This window comes from Anarhichas minor, unplaced genomic scaffold, assembly GCF_050575085.1.
Source record: "Anarhichas minor isolate MPS153535 unplaced genomic scaffold, ASM5057508v1 ptg000043l, whole genome shotgun sequence".
Taxonomy (NCBI): Eukaryota; Metazoa; Chordata; class Actinopteri; order Perciformes; family Anarhichadidae; genus Anarhichas; species Anarhichas minor.
Genome location: NW_027466489.1, coordinates 4,064,824 through 4,080,605, shown reverse-complemented (window position 1 = coordinate 4,080,605; position 15,782 = coordinate 4,064,824). Strand labels below are relative to the sequence as shown.

The 15,782-nt window shown below is 38.4% G+C and overlaps 2 protein-coding genes across 2 annotated transcripts; both read right to left on the bottom strand.

Annotated features, from left to right (window-relative positions):
- Positions 1 to 3,174: 3,174 nt before the first annotated feature.
- LOC142970425 (protein FAM107B) lies at positions 3,175 to 6,781 on the bottom strand. Its single transcript, XM_076110635.1, has 5 exons — positions 6,758 to 6,781; positions 5,519 to 5,561; positions 4,069 to 4,255; positions 3,823 to 3,979; positions 3,175 to 3,285 (listed from the first exon to the last, which is right to left on the bottom strand). The coding sequence occupies exons 1-5, from the start codon at positions 6,779 to 6,781 to the stop codon at positions 3,175 to 3,177; spliced, it is 522 nt and encodes a 173-aa protein (XP_075966750.1).
- An 871-nt stretch (positions 6,782 to 7,652) lies between these two features.
- On the bottom strand, positions 7,653 to 9,811 carry LOC142970500 (protein FAM3C). The gene is made up of 7 exons (XM_076110747.1): positions 9,803 to 9,811; positions 9,589 to 9,709; positions 9,441 to 9,499; positions 8,663 to 8,713; positions 8,480 to 8,564; positions 8,270 to 8,396; positions 7,653 to 8,152 (listed from the first exon to the last, which is right to left on the bottom strand). The coding sequence occupies exons 3-7, from the start codon at positions 9,493 to 9,495 to the stop codon at positions 8,045 to 8,047; spliced, it is 426 nt and encodes a 141-aa protein (XP_075966862.1). The 5' UTR covers positions 9,496 to 9,499; positions 9,589 to 9,709; positions 9,803 to 9,811; the 3' UTR covers positions 7,653 to 8,044.
- Between the last annotated feature and the right edge of the window lie 5,971 nt (positions 9,812 to 15,782).

Genomic DNA, 15,782 nt, shown 5'->3' with positions numbered 1-15,782 from the left:
GTGGCCCAAAGGCAGTCTTCTCCATTATTTTTGTTCGTACATGATCTGTCACATCTACCTCTAATCGCAATTACCGTTCGTCTGCATCAATCTGGCTCTCACACGCTCCACATTACTGGCAGCTTTCTCCAAAAATTCTGGCCAGACAGGGCACAAAGAAAAGGGGAAACGCTTTCCAGAGGGAACTACTGAAAGCTACTCCTGCATGTCTTTATACTTCTTACCCATCAATGTGACTCGGTCTAGTCACTGACCGAGTAGCTGTTTAGTTGAATAGAGTTAATCTCAAGGCATGACTTCACTGCCGATGCCGACTGCTCATTTGTTCTGTTTTGATCACTCTGTCTTTCTTTCTCATATTAAGTGTTTCTGTCCTTTTAAAAGTTATTTTGCTTAAAGACGTTTTTGAAAAGTGGAGGGTGACTCTGGGGGTTATGGACTCTATATTCTGGCTCAGACTGGGTTTGTGAAGAGTGGTTCTGACCTGGAGTGTCTGCATGCTTCTGTTTGGGAAATGGGAAATCCAAATGTATGAATATCAAAAGGAGACTTTTCTTTTCTTCGTTTAATGGCTGTTCTGTTAGAGGCTCAAACTGAGATCCCTGTAAGTCTGTAAATCACAGGAATCCGACGTGGGCTCACATCATGTCAGGGGGAGTTATTTTAAAGACGCGATTAAGTTGAGAATCCACTGTGCGTGGGAAGAAAACGATCATATTCATATCGCGCTCATCCTCTCTGTTCTGTTTCTGACAAGCGTCTAAATATCTGTCTGCTGGCAATCTCTTATGCTGAGTCGGTGGGATCTCAGTTTGGGCGCTCCGCCTGCTCTGTGCTGTGCACCTCTAGTGGAAGAAGTTTTGGTCTACTGTTTGCATGACCTGGTTAAATATGTTTACATGAATGATGATCAATTAGTATAAACACACATGATTATTATTACTATGTTGTATTGAAAAAAATGATGTAATACTGTATCTTTGAGCTATATAATGTGAAGTGAGTAACACCAGAAGTAATGTTGTTGACAAAGTACAACACAGCACAGTGGACTTATCATTTGCATTGACTGTGATGGTCAAGTCTCTACCTGAGTGACATTTCAACTGTACTTTGTTTATTTACAACTCAAATATTTTTTTTTCAGCCTGTTTTCTTGCCGTTGCTTATGTATAATCTATTTATTCCTCTTTAATGCCCAGGCACAGGCAGAAAAAATACACATATCGTACGCAGGTGCCAGTGTTGTACAAAACATGGAAAAATTATATATATATATATATATATATATATATATGTATGTATATATGTATGTATGTATAATTATATCTCAATTACATCTCACGGTGCTGAAAGCATCACCTGTCTGCCATGGGAGGAGCCTGTGCAAGCTCTACATTTGTCGCCCTTGGTAGATGAGCTACAGTACGAAAGCCATACAGTGAAGTGGAGATATTTTACTGTAGATTCAGATATGTTGTCGTCTTAGAAATATACAACTCGGGTGAAGGATGGCGATGTTTCGGCACAATATTTAATTTAATATTAAACAAAAAAATTCTCCCTGAAAATACTTTAATCCTGATATTAGTCACACTATTGTTATTTTAAGATATGTCATTATACAATGCCATATTATTAGTTAACTGTAGAGGTCATGAACCAATCCATGAAAACCTTTGTTGCCCACATTAAAACCAGTTCCCTCGATCTGCCATTGATACTTACAGGTCCATAGAACAGTAAATGAAGGCAATCACTCTGGATTTACATGACCGTAGTTGTGGAAAATATGCAAACTGTGTGTGAAGGGCTCCATGTTAACTGTAAGGTAGCCAACGCTGATGACTTTGATAACCTGGCTATTATTCGTTTGGTAATGACCTTATATTGAACCTTACTTGGGATTTGTTTCCACTTGGCTGTGTTTTTTTAAAAAGCTTATTTTACCCATTACAAACACATCTAAATGCATAAAGAAACACGTGTATATTATATATATATATAAATATGAGTATATATTGTATATCTTTTTTTGTAAAAGCTGTTTTGAGCTACAAATGTATGGATGCAATGCATCATGGGTTATTGAACAAGTTGTAAGAAAATACAATGATTTGTACCCACAGAGATTTGATTGCAAGAAATTAAATTAAACTTCCTTGTCTATGCATTGTGTGTTTGGTCATTACGCAATAACTTTACTTTAAGATGTGCACGTAAAACACTGTGATTAGTAAAGAAGTGGAAGCGATTCAAACATTTAAACTGTGCTGATCACAATTTTCATGCAGATCACTGAATTAAAAGTGTACTACGTATTCCTCCTATTGTCATATAGAGTGAGCAAAATGCAAAAAAATTCGAAGATACAATGGAAGCAATAAACACATGTACAATGTAAGGCGACCCAAATGTTACCTATACAAACCATAGCCTCAAAAATGACAACAACAGTTATTATGGGCTGTATTATGTTGATTCTTTCAGTATACATAAGAAGATTCATGTGCTCTATTACTCAACAAAGGAAATCTTCACCTCCCGTCATTCATAATTAAATAAATGTTAACCGTCTGTTTTTCATCACTGTGGAAACACAATGTGTCATGAGAAAATATTTCAACAATTTATTGTTTAATATATATTGTTTATGTAATTGTTATTGAAGGGCACACAAAGGACACAATGATGTCCTAATAGTCACCTCAGTGTTACATTAGTTCTCAGTGTCCGGTTACCTTGCCAGACGAATACTTGATGTGTTTACTAGTATACTGATGATGTAACACTTCCCACCATCATAAAAACAGACTCAACATGGCTGTATATAAAACAAAGACATGCAGGGAAAAGGTCAGGAAAGACACGTAAAAAAGCATTAAACACAGATTAGGTGTAAACTCTGTTTGTATTGTCGGGAAAAATAAGAGTGAGAAATGATACACTGACGGCTGCTGTATATATGACACATCCAGCTGTCGTCACATCCCGATCCAGCTGTCTAATTCAGCTATGTGGACTTCATGGTGTTACTCAAGCTGAATCACTATTTTTTTTCTTCATCCATGCGCACTTTGAGCTGCTTAAGCTGTCTCTCCACCAACACACTTATTCCCAACGGCCCATTGTGCTGAACACAATACACGAACATGCAATCGTAAATCATAACTGTCACACCTCGTTTCCTCCCGCACATTCCTCCAACACTGCAGTTCTTCTCAGTCTCTCTTTGACTCGGAGGAACTCTGGCCCCTCTCGTTGTTGCCCTTTGTCTCTCTCTAGCTGCGGAGGAACGAAAACACACAAACAGAATTTGGACTCATATGTGTAGCCACAGTAAACAAGCAACATTTTCAAGATATTTGATGAATGTCAAGGTTTAGAGCTAATTCCCTAAAGTCAAAGGTCTTGAAGATCCACACAATCCACAGTTCGTAAACACAGAACTGTGTAAATGGTTTGTAATCTTTAAAAAAAAAGAAATCTTTATGTGCTGTCTTTTAGTCCATCAGACAGCATTCATACATACAGGGTCTAACATATCTATGTTCTTTTTTTCTTTTAGGAGCCCAGGCTGTGAAACAGTATCTACACTGCCCTCCAATGGCTGACTGCAGAACAGCATGATGCTCCACATACACCACCATCGTCAATCTTCTGTGAGGAAATACTGACCATTTTCATATAACACAGTCATTTGTTCTCTCAGAATAGATCATTCGAATTAATGTCAACCACTATGATGATTTGTAAGTCAGATGTGATGAGATCCTTTGTACAAATTTAGAAAAAAAATCTAGCATGATGCAGTATGCCAACCTTTTCTAGCCTCTGTTGTCTTTTCAACAGTTCCCGATGAAGTGGTGATCTGTTCTTCTTCGCCTCTTCCTGATCTCTGCTCGCCTTCATCCCTTGTTCCCATCTCCTCTTTTCTAACACCCTCTGGAGTTCAGTCTTTTCTTCTTGAGCCACTCTCCTGACAGACATGTGGCAGGACTTTATGATTCATATAAACAATGAAAGAGAAGTGTGAGTGTTTACGAGTGTTTGTGTGTCTTTTCCAACCTCTTGTGGGTCATCCGCAGCTCTCTGTGAAGCTCCTGGTGGCTCTTGGAGGCCGTCAAAGGGTTGGGAGGTTTTTGTGGTCTGATGAGATTACTGCTCTCCTCCTCACTCTGTTGTTGGGACGAAGGAGCCTGCAGCTGTGAGTATTGGTATTGCTGTTCACTTTGGTGTGTCTGCACTGCTGAGGCTGAAGAGAAAAACATACAGTACATATTTTCCAAATATTAATTTTGAATGCAACGTTTTTCTTGTGATACAGTATTCACCATTTCAGTATTATAAACACGCACTGAAGCAGCTTTTAATGACTGAATGATAAAGGGGTAGACCATATTTGAGCAGAGACAGTGGTTATGACAAACCCCAAAGCACCCCTGTTGTATCTTAATTCTGTACTTGAGTCACATGACAACAACTCAACTATCTCCATGACAAAAAAACAAACTCCATCAGATGCAGCAATTTATCAAAACTGCTATTTCCAAGGTGAATAAAAATGATTGCTTTTTAAAACATGCTTTTATTTTTGATTTTTTTATAAGCCCTAGTTGACTGAAAACAAGCCACATGTATTAACACAGGCAGGTATTTATAATACTCTCTCTTATATTAGGACCTCTGGAAGTAAATGGATAACTTCACAAACTGCAGCAACTACATCAAATAGAGTTGAAAACACCTGAAAACTTTGGTATTAAACCAAATGGAGAAACAAAAGTAACCAAAAAAAAGTGACTACAGTGACCTTGGTGGAAATGACACCATGGGGATTTATTTTGAACTCCGGACAATGTAACTTGAGTATCAAGTTGAGTCCTTGTGGAACTTAGCTTTGTAACAAGTCCAGCAAGGCCCAGTCGGTACGGAATTTTCCCCATGGGGATTAATAAAGTACTTCTGCTTCTTCTTCTTTGCCTTTGTAACCTTTGTTGAAAGGTAAATAGTGAAATAACAGGCTAACAGCACAAGCAGAGAAGGGTCAGAATGTCATAAATGTCAGTCACACAGCAATGTCTGTGGAAAGTTTGATAGTAAATATTAGCTGCCAAAAGCTGCTGGTCTTACCAGATCATTGAGGCTGTAGATATAGCATCAGAACCCCCGAGTGTATTGCAATGAACAAGGGTGGGTTTTGTTGCTAACAGATTTGTCTATTTATTTGAAAAAGGACGATTGTGTTATATTGTCTTTTTACGTTTGCATGTCTTGCTTTAAAACATATTTTACAGACTTGAATAGTGAATGTCACTAGGCAGGAACCTTTTCCTTTTTAGTGACAGAATAAATAAAAATGTTTCTGCAGCAAATAATACTGCGACCACATGTTGCTTTATATAGCACAGATTAGCACAGAGCCACCTATAGGCTCTATCCGTTCTACCTCTGCACAGTGTCTTCCCAGAGTCACACCAACAGCAAAAAAGGTGTCTTGTAACAATAGACTTCTCACCAGACCCATTCAGGTGTGTCTCTGGTGAATGTTGGAGATCTCCCTGTCAACAGAAAAAGTCATTGACATGTCAAATAGAATAGAATATATCTCATTGTTATTACCAACGTATTTCAAAATACAAGTGTGGAGATATCGTGTGACACAGGAACGCACTCCAATCAGAAATCTCTCAGTCAGGTCGCCCATGCAATTTCATGCAAATGGCAGCGAGAGCTGCGAGCGACACAAAGCCGTATTATGATGCTGACAGACAAAGCTCCAGTTCAACATGTCCAGTGAAGCGAGGGCCCCTCACTGGTGAGGTGGAGGGCTGCCGCCTCATTAATGACAAGGATCAAACAAAACACAGTTTGATTCCCACTGAGATTCTCATTTGCTGGAGTTTGAGCAGAATTAATAGTCGAGAGAAGAGAAGAGTGGGACTCAGAATGGACTGCTGAATAAAGTGATTGTTTCTGTTTTTGTTGTTTGGTTAGATATTTGAAGAACATTTGAATAAAGAAAAAAATATGTCAAACTATAGTGTTTGCTCTCAGCACAATCTAATATAGTTACAGGTACTTTATCGATCCATGTACATGTTACATTATGTTTGTTGAGGCTTTGGCATTTGTTATAATTCAGCTGCACCATGTCCGGTCGTCTGGTAGCGTTGCTAAATGTGTTCAAAAACCTGCATTCAAATAAAGACATTTAGAAACAAAATCACAGTAAATTGTCGAAAAAGTGCAATCTCGATCAATATAGGCATTTTAACGACAACTCTGGTGCTGGCTGCTCTTTCATTGATGAGGGAAGAGTCATGCTGTTTGGCTGAAGCTCAGACAGTGAATATTGTGTGGAGAAGAATTAATAGGACATGACAGGGTAAATACTCTCCAAGGCCCACTCTCTGGTGTTGGCAAGCACTTGCTGTCTTTGGGAAATAAACTGCAGAGATAACGACAGATAAATCTACCACAGGAAAATGGTTAAGTTCTGCCAAAGAAAAGCTTAAATGTGATCAAGAACACATAATTAAAACAACATTTGTCATTCGTGATGACACATAGTACACAGAACATAGTGTAACAGTTGGTTTCTTCATTAGTTCACAGTGCCTCAATCTTTTCAAACATATTCCAAGAAAGTATTTTTGCCACATGGATGCATCTGCTGGATCATCTCAATGAGACATGTGTTATGTCTCACAGAGAAAGACAAATGTAAATAAAGAATAAATGTCGACCGATTTACCTTCTTTCCATGGGTGACACCCATGTCCTCAGTATGAGTCCAGTATGAATATCTGCACACACACCTCCTGGGCTCACAGCGGACAGAGTTGCAGTAATAATTTGAGGTTTCTCTCTCTCTCTCTCTCTCTCTCTCTCTCTCTCTCTCTCTCTCTCTCTCTCTCTCTCTCTCTCTCTCTCTCTCTCTCTCTCTACTCCAGCGGCCAAGAATGCCAGAGAGAGGAAACTGTTCTGTGTTTGGGACGATGATAATTCTCCAAGTGGAAGACCAACTGCAAATAAAGTACACTGCATTGTTAGAAAATTAAACCAGTGCTTCCCAACCTTTTTGGTTCCTGACCCCTTGTAAAAGTGTCTAGTCGAACTGCTTGAGGCCCAGAAAGAATTGGTGTATCAGAATTTTCTTTGCCACTCCCATTAATCATCTCAAGAGACCTCACATTTATCATTTGATCCTCTGGAGGGGGCCAGACTGGTAAACTAAACCACCGAACTGTACATAAAGTAGCAAAACTAGGGCCACCTCGACTAGGTGCAATATTACAAATCGTTACACTGAAACTTGAAACAGAGTATTTTCACACTATCTGTACTTTTACTAAAGTAAAGTATTACTTCTTAAACCTCTGGTGTACCAGATGAAATGAAAAAGTGTGCAATTAATGTGCTTATAAGATAAAAAGATAATAAGAAAAAGTGAGATAAAAAAGGTGAAAACACTGGTCTTAATTGACATTTAAATGATTCCAGAGGGACACAACTGTTACTGGCAGTACCCCATTCATCTCATTGTCTAGTAATAAATAGTTGCACAGTAGCCAGTCACCTCTGTCAGTGTGTCAAATTTCTTTGAAGATTCACTTTGCATCTTCTATTATGATTAACAGCAGCACTAGTGAAGTTCAGTACATTTTATTTATAAAGCTTAGAATCACAAATGACAAACTTGCCTCAGACATCTTTACAATCTGTACAAAATCCTTAGAACCATGATTTGAGATGAGGACAAACTCCAGGAAGAGCGACAGAGGTGAATCTATCTTCCAGGATGAACAGACATGCAATACATTGGATGCCATTATACACATAGCAGACAGAGAAATAGGTAGTAAAACCACACTGTAGAGGTACACAATTCAGTACATATAGTATATACATATCATTTGAAGTAAATATGTATTCAATAAGGTAAGTTCTGGGTTTCAGAAAGAGTGTACAACTATTTACACTCTTTGAGTGGCATCATTTTTTACATGGAAGTCTGAAATAAGTCATATTCTCCTTTTCATCACAAAGATCCTTTCAGGTCAGTTTGGTTCCTTGGGATACAGCCGCCCATCTCCACCATCTCCGGCCATCCTTCGTAAATGTTGGTTTTGTCATCATTAACATTTTGCTGACGGGTGAACAAGAAAGAGGACATTTCTTTTACCATCAATTATGTTGCTTTTTTATTTAACTGTCATTAAAAATAGAAGGTCTTTTCTGACACAAATAGAACAGGCTCGCTAACCTTCTCAAAGAGGCTTTTGTTTTCTGTCCCTGCTCTCCCAGCAAACACCCAGCTATCTCTGCGTTTTACAGACTTGATCAAAGTGCTTCCCATTCCGACGAACACCTCTCTTATGTCGTCTGTCATTCTGCCAAAAAGGAATAGAAAAGGGTTGTGTTGTGTGTGCTATGAAATCGTTTTAGCTGTTGAATCATTGCGATTTAGACTTACTTTGGTGACGAATCATCAAACGAGGCCACCAAGACAATCATTCCAGGTTTTATCTCCTTTAGGTACGCCAGGATGTCTTCTGTGTCTTTTGTTAAAAGTAATAAAAAAAACAAAAAAACATGACATTTTAAGGGTTCAATACATTTTTAAATTGAAAAGAGGATTAAAAACCACCCAACTTACTTCCATTAATCATATTAAGGTAGCCAAATTTTTCCACGGTTCCATTTTTACCTTAGGTGGAAAAAACACAACGACTGTTTATCAACAACAAGATCAGCTTCTCTGGAGCTTTTGATCAAATCACACGATCTTCATCAGCAGATGGAGTTTGCCCTGTTTTTGTGTAAGTTAAGCGATTCAATTATCTGTTTAATGAGCACTCTAAGGAACATCATGTTATATAATCGAAGCTAATTATTGGACCTTTAGGTAAGCTTGTTCTATCAACTGCTGTTTTCAACAGTCTGAACTGAAGCTGTTGTGTCCAAAGTCACGTTCATGAGCAGTCGGTCACGTCACTCAAAAATGACTTTTAGGCAATGAGCAGTTTGAATAATAAAATATATTCTATCGTCATAACAGATACAATAACCTACAATAGACAGTACAATGTAGATGGATCGTGATTCACTGAACTTGTATAGAGAAGCGTGTATCCACCACTTCACAGAAAATACTGTATTATGCTGATAAATTACAGTAGTCTGCTGTTATTGTTCATTGACGGCATTGACTGTTCATTTACATGAACATTTAACTGTATGTTATATTTATTATGAAATACTGTAAGATACCGTTTTAAAGCCACCGTAAATTTACAGCAATTCATTACAGTGAATGTCAAAACTTTAAAGCCCAAAACTATTAAAAATGTGAATGTTTTAAAGAATTGTTTAAGAAAGTATACATTTTTTACAGCCCAGTACTTTAACAAATCTGTCAGAGTATTTTTACTCACCATTTACCACCACAATGTTCAGCCCTGGTCCCACATTATTCATCGCATAACTCATAATGCTGTTGAGATACAGATACGGTTGAGTTTTACTCAGTCACACACATTTCCCTCTTTAGTTATGTCCAGTACTACCATATCAAACACGCACATTTTACCATCAAAACAGATCTTTGGTCCAACGACATTAGCTGCTCCGCTGCTGATTCGTAAAGCGAAATGGTCAGACGGACAGAGTCTGGTGAGGCTGCACTTTGGCTCAGTTGTTGTACCTGAAAACGCAAACAGAAAAGTACTTCTGATCATGAAGGAAACCACACAGTTAATGTGGAAGTCATGTAATGTTGAAAAATAATTGAATTTACCTTTTGGGAATTTTGGTTTGATTTGATCTTTGTCATTAAACCCTTAGATAAAAGAATGGAGGAAGTGTTAGCAAATGAAACTAAATGAGAAGAGGTCGTTCAGGATTTCTGATGTAATGAGTAGAAATGAGCTCACCGAGAATATTTCCTGCTTTCTCCCCAACATCAAATGAATTGATGGCTAATCTCCAGGTTACAAGGAGGATAATAATTACAGCAGCAAGGTTCAAAACAGCTGTCAACCACAAAGAGATGAAGATTGGCAGAGATACAAACAGAAATACTTGTTTTTGAAATAAAGTGAAATCTCACCTGGATTTCTCATATCTGCAATAACTTAGATAGCTTCCAGTTCCTAAAGGGAAGAGCTGGGACCTTTGAAATGCACTTCTAGTATTTCCTGTTAACAAGAAGTGTCGTAGATACAGCAGCGCTTTGGTGCGATCTCATCTGTGAACACGCACTCTGATAATTCCTACAACCATGCCTGTTGTTTGGTTATGCATTAAAAAAAAAACAGCTCCTCCTTGTGCTACATGAAAAACAGGACGTGGCTTTAAGCATGACCAGGCAATGTGAACTAGATGATCAGGTTTCTCTCTTTTACAATGTCAAATATGGGTGCAGTAACAGATACTCGTTGTGGTAACAATGCGTTTAGCAAACAGCAAATAGTGCTTAGTCGACGTGCAAACATGTGAAACCTTGGGGAATGAAAGAAAGAGTATTTAGTGAATCCCATTTTATGTGTGAGGTTATCTACATTAATAAAATGCTACATATGTCAAAGTCTCACTAAAAGCAAATAAATATGCATGGAATAGGCACAAACAAATCTGAAAAGAAACCATAACAGATGAGAACTCAATTCTCAAAAACAACAAAACAACATTGTTTCATTATGTTCTTGTGTTACAGGTACACTGAGATTAAAGCTTGTTTTTCAAAGGAAACCTGGCGAAGAGGGAGTTCTTTTAATAAACACAACATACATAGGCCAATGGTGTATTTGTCAAGACATATATGGTATTTAAATCCATACTTTTGATGGATGGACAACACTGTTTGCACAAGAGTTAGTTGTCACTAAAAAGCATGTTCAAGGACCCACTTAAAAACGAGATGGTACATCTCAAGGGGTTATTCCTAGTAAATGATTTCCATATGTTAATTCCAGAGGCCAAGGCCCTGTGTGACTAAGCTTCTGCACTGCTCATCCTGGAGCAGTAGCTAAGTCTGAGCTTTCACCTGCCTTGTGGGGCCCAAACTAAAATAGCGCTATTCTAATAAAATGTATTATTATTATTAAAATAGCATATCCCTATACAGGCAGTAATGAACTGATGTTTTGATTGTTATTAAAGTTACTGTGGCCAATCATTACAAGGTCATCATTTATCCATCAAGACACAGGTGAGTAGCTGATTAGGGAATTAAAGTTAAATGAAATTGTGACAAATGAAACCACACACATAAAGATGGCTGACAAATGACAGGAAAAAACAACACAAAACGTATTAAATAGAACAGCTTCAGCTGCACCGAACGGGCATAAAACAAACTAAAATAGTAAAGAACTAAAAAGCACCGAGAGAATTAAAGGACGAAACTTGAAAGCTCGTTATCTTTTTATAAGTGTGAGCACTAACATTAGATACTGCTGAACTGGTTGTTTTTGTAAAAACTCTTTTCTCCGTCCACCCAAACCTAGTGCGATTAGGGCTGTTGGTGTTACATACGAGGGGATTTGCATTATGACAGTATATGTTTGCAGCATCTTAACTCTTGATATTCCTGACACAGTGTGATACTAAAGAGAACCAGCAGAGGGTCCATGTGTACCACATTCTACTGATAAGAGGAAACGTTTTGCATTCAGAGAAACCTTTGACTGGATAACATAAAAATGTTTTCTTCCTCTTTTTGTAAATACTGTGTTTGTCCATTTAAGCAATAATACAATAAAAGTAGAGAGAGCTCTTCAGATAAGAGACAGAAATAGTGATGTAGTAGTGTCCAGTTGGACAGAACAGGGACAATCCAAGCAGAAGGCAAATATATCAACCAGCACACAGGATGAATATTTATAATACAACCAACATAAATATTTCTCTAAAGTCTGCCAGAATATAAATATACATGCAGTAGTCATCACTGACATCATTCACACCATCATCAGTAACTGTAGAACAAAATCTGAAATAATACATGAACTTTAACCTCATAATCAATGCTTAATTTGTTGATCAAACAAACACAAATCAAAAGAGAAACCATGGCGAAATGATTTTCTGATTTAATGATTAATCAGTGTGAGCTGTCAGCAGCATCCTGTGACGGCGACGTTATCCTAACAGTGTTCATTCGTGACTTTCTAGCAGGTGAAGTTTTTCTTCCTTCTTTGAGGCAAATTGAGCTGTCTAAAAATATCATGCAATATCACTCTGCCCAAAGTCCATTAAAGAGTCGGTTAGACTCTGAACGCTGCAGCAAATGTACTTTAAGTGGGTTAACGTTAGCATGAAAATGGAAATATATTTCAAAGCGAACAACTGGTCAACTGGTAGTTAGTGTGACTATGTATAGCTGCAGGTCAATTAGGGAGTTTGAAACATCTGAGATGTCAAACCTCCATGTGATGCTTTGTAGCAACCATTTATTTCATAACTGCTGGATAATGATACTGAATGATTGCAATAACTGCCAACTATTTGCACGTATTACATTGCAAGTGAATTAATGCTACAACATGTTTCTTTTATTAATTTGAGGTATATTGAACCACATTTAAGCGAAAATGTATGTTGTTGTTGCCGTTGCATTATTCCATAACAACTACACTGCTCCGCACTGTGCTCATACAACGGTTACAGCTGATAAAGCCGTTGGTGGTCGCCGCAGCATAGCGCCCTCCCTCTGGTTACCTCTCAGGTAAACGCTGTTAGCTCTGTCAGCACTTTGGCCATATAGTTGGTACTGTTAGCGCTGTTAGCAGCAAGCCGCTGGCTCAGCTTAAGCCATGATGAGAGCAGTTGAGAGGTAGTAGAAATGCTCCGCATCTTGTATTCAGCACCTTTGAATCAACAATTCTACCGCTGATTGAGGTCGTTTATATCCGTAATGACAACTTTGGGGGAGTGACTTTGGAGGATAGGCCTGAAGGGACGCTCAGTGTTGCCGACTTCCTGAATCTTTAACAGATTTAACAGCTTTTGGAGCTAGTCCTGCTAACACTTTCAGAGTTGGCAGCACTGGGCTGGGTTTTGGACTGTTGTTTGAACAAAGCAACACATTTGATGATGTCATCATGGGTATTTTCTCAGTGGTGTGGAGCAAATGTATGATGTTTTCAAATATAATTATAAATAATCATTAGCTGCAGCCCTAAAGCACACAATTCATCCACAATAAACTCTTTTTCGGTCGGTCCATTTGCATCCCGGGTCTGAGATTTATTCCAGAAGATCCTGTCAGGAGGCAAAAAAAAAAACGAATTTACAAAATGACATTTGAAGTAATAAGGAAAGTTACAGCTGTGTCAGGTTGTACAGTGGCACGAAGGACAGGGGAAGCTGCAATCAGGGACGATGCACTAACCTCATCCGACTCCTCTCCGACTGTGCAGGGCCCCCTGTCGCCTTCACCCTCTGTCGCTGCTGAACCCTGGTCCTCCATCCGCCTCAGCTGTGAGTATCTGTATCTTGCCTCACTGAAATAAAGGTGTTTGACAGAACGGGGTGATGTGTTGTTACAGCAATACACATTTTGAATAATCTCGTTAAGGCTCATTAATATAGTCTGCTTACTTGACCGGGAAGCAGTATTTTCGGATGACCAATAGAGCAGCGAATATTGCCACCATAGAGACGAAGATCACCGATGCAATAATCCCGGGGTGAAGCCTTAACCCGGCCTAAAAAGACAAATGAATCCAATGAGATCCAACAGCGGAGTAGTTAAAGAGCCCATCATCGTGACAGCGCAGTTCATGATGTGTGGCTCAGATAAAAAAGGAAATACGGGCAGGAGATATGACAGCTGAACAGGGTGTGTGTTATGGATCACGCTGATGTATGAACCAACAGCTCAACAGCAGGGGTGTGAATCACAGGCCAAGCGGGACTGATGTGATTTTGACAATAAATGATCACTCACTTCAGAACTATGATCACAAGCCAATGTGTCTAATATCAGAGCCATGCACGAGATCACATGTTAGGGGTGGCAGAGCTTTAGTCTTTGTATTGATAATTAGGATTCACACAACCTGAAAGTTACAATTATTTTGTAACATCAATACATTTCCGTCATTCCGTTTATCTTTGTGTAAGGTGTTTTAAAATGCACTTGGAAGGCATCTGTCAATGTCAGATAGCCTATGCAATCACTATTATTACTATTACTTCTTAATGCATTCATATGTTATTTCCCTTTGCATTATGGCAGGTGGATTTGGCAACTAAAATACTTCCGGATAGACGTGTAAAATGTTGAATATTGTGCAATAAAGGACAGTGCATTTGTTTCTACTGTTAAGTCTATCCATTTTAATAATCCCATGATATAAGCCTGTTTGATTCTTCAAAGAACTAAATAACAACAACAACAACAAAGAATGACAACAACTTTGGCACCACGATGGTAATAATGACTTTACTTGTGTTTACATGTTCACGTGTTATGTTCGCGTGCCAATTACAACCACGGGCGGATTTGAAGGGATCAAACAGCTGTGTTGCTTCTCATAAGTACCTGTTGCTGTTGTGCTGACATCCTCGTGAGCCTGGTTAACCTACTTTCATTATGGAACAATGAAGCTCAGTACATCATCACTTGTTTAATTAAAATCAAGACCCAAATTGGTGGGGAGAATTTCAGTTCTTCAGTACATAATATGCTGTCTGTTCGCCTGTAACCGCGCTGGGTCAAACGCCAGTTGTTTACTTCCTGGTTGCTGTCACCCTGTTGATGAGCCATATTTACACGCCCCCTTTCAGGAAACGTCATGTGACGGATAGTTGTGTGTCACGTGGCTCCCTGATGAGCCACATTAAAACAGTATTTGTGATTTCCTGCTGCATCTAATACATTTTTTAAATTAAAAAATGAAGGAAAGTCTCAAGTTCCACTATTTTTCAGAGAAGTGAGCATATTTTTGGAAAAATCCCTTGCCTTGAAAAATGTACATTTCTACAGTCATTGATCATAAAATAAAAAATAAAGACTGAAAACATATTCACGGCACAACTTCTAGAAAACAGTTTTTGTTGGAATTTAAGTATATTCAAATGTTACATTTTGTGTCTAAATTGGTGTTTTCTTTGTCCAAGATCTTACTTTTCCTGAATCATAAACTTTGTGAATAGTGTTTTTTATTTATAAATTATGAGCAGATTTCATATAGTGCAATAATGTACACTTTGCATATGTCAGTATTTGACAGAAAGAGTGCCCTTATCTGGTCCCCAGGATGCTGGCTGGGCCAACTGAATGGTCAGCCATTCATCCAGTTGGGATTATTGTTTGATTAAAACTACAGGGAATCACAATTTGATAAATGAATGTGGGTTTTCCCTCTCATTTCATTATACTCCTGCCACTGTGGAGGAACAATTCATCTCTGGCTGAGAATGATGAATCAATCTGGTATCCGCCGCTCATCAGGTGTAATCAGTGCTTTGGCAGGACTGATGAAAAGAACCCCCCGTCTGGTGTTACTGTCGGTTACATAAAAAACATCTAGTACAGGTTCACATGTTACAACAAGGGATCATTTTAACTGTGGGGACTTCAACATTTGATTCTTGAATACATTCAAAATCAATTGTCTTCTTTCATAATTTTAGCTTGTTAGGACATTGAAACAGAGCAAGTACAGCTCTGTTCAACTGGCCTTACCAGGACACTTTCAGGAAACTGCACACAAGAAACCAGCAACATGGTCACTTCAATTCATATTTATTTCAATCAACATATCCAA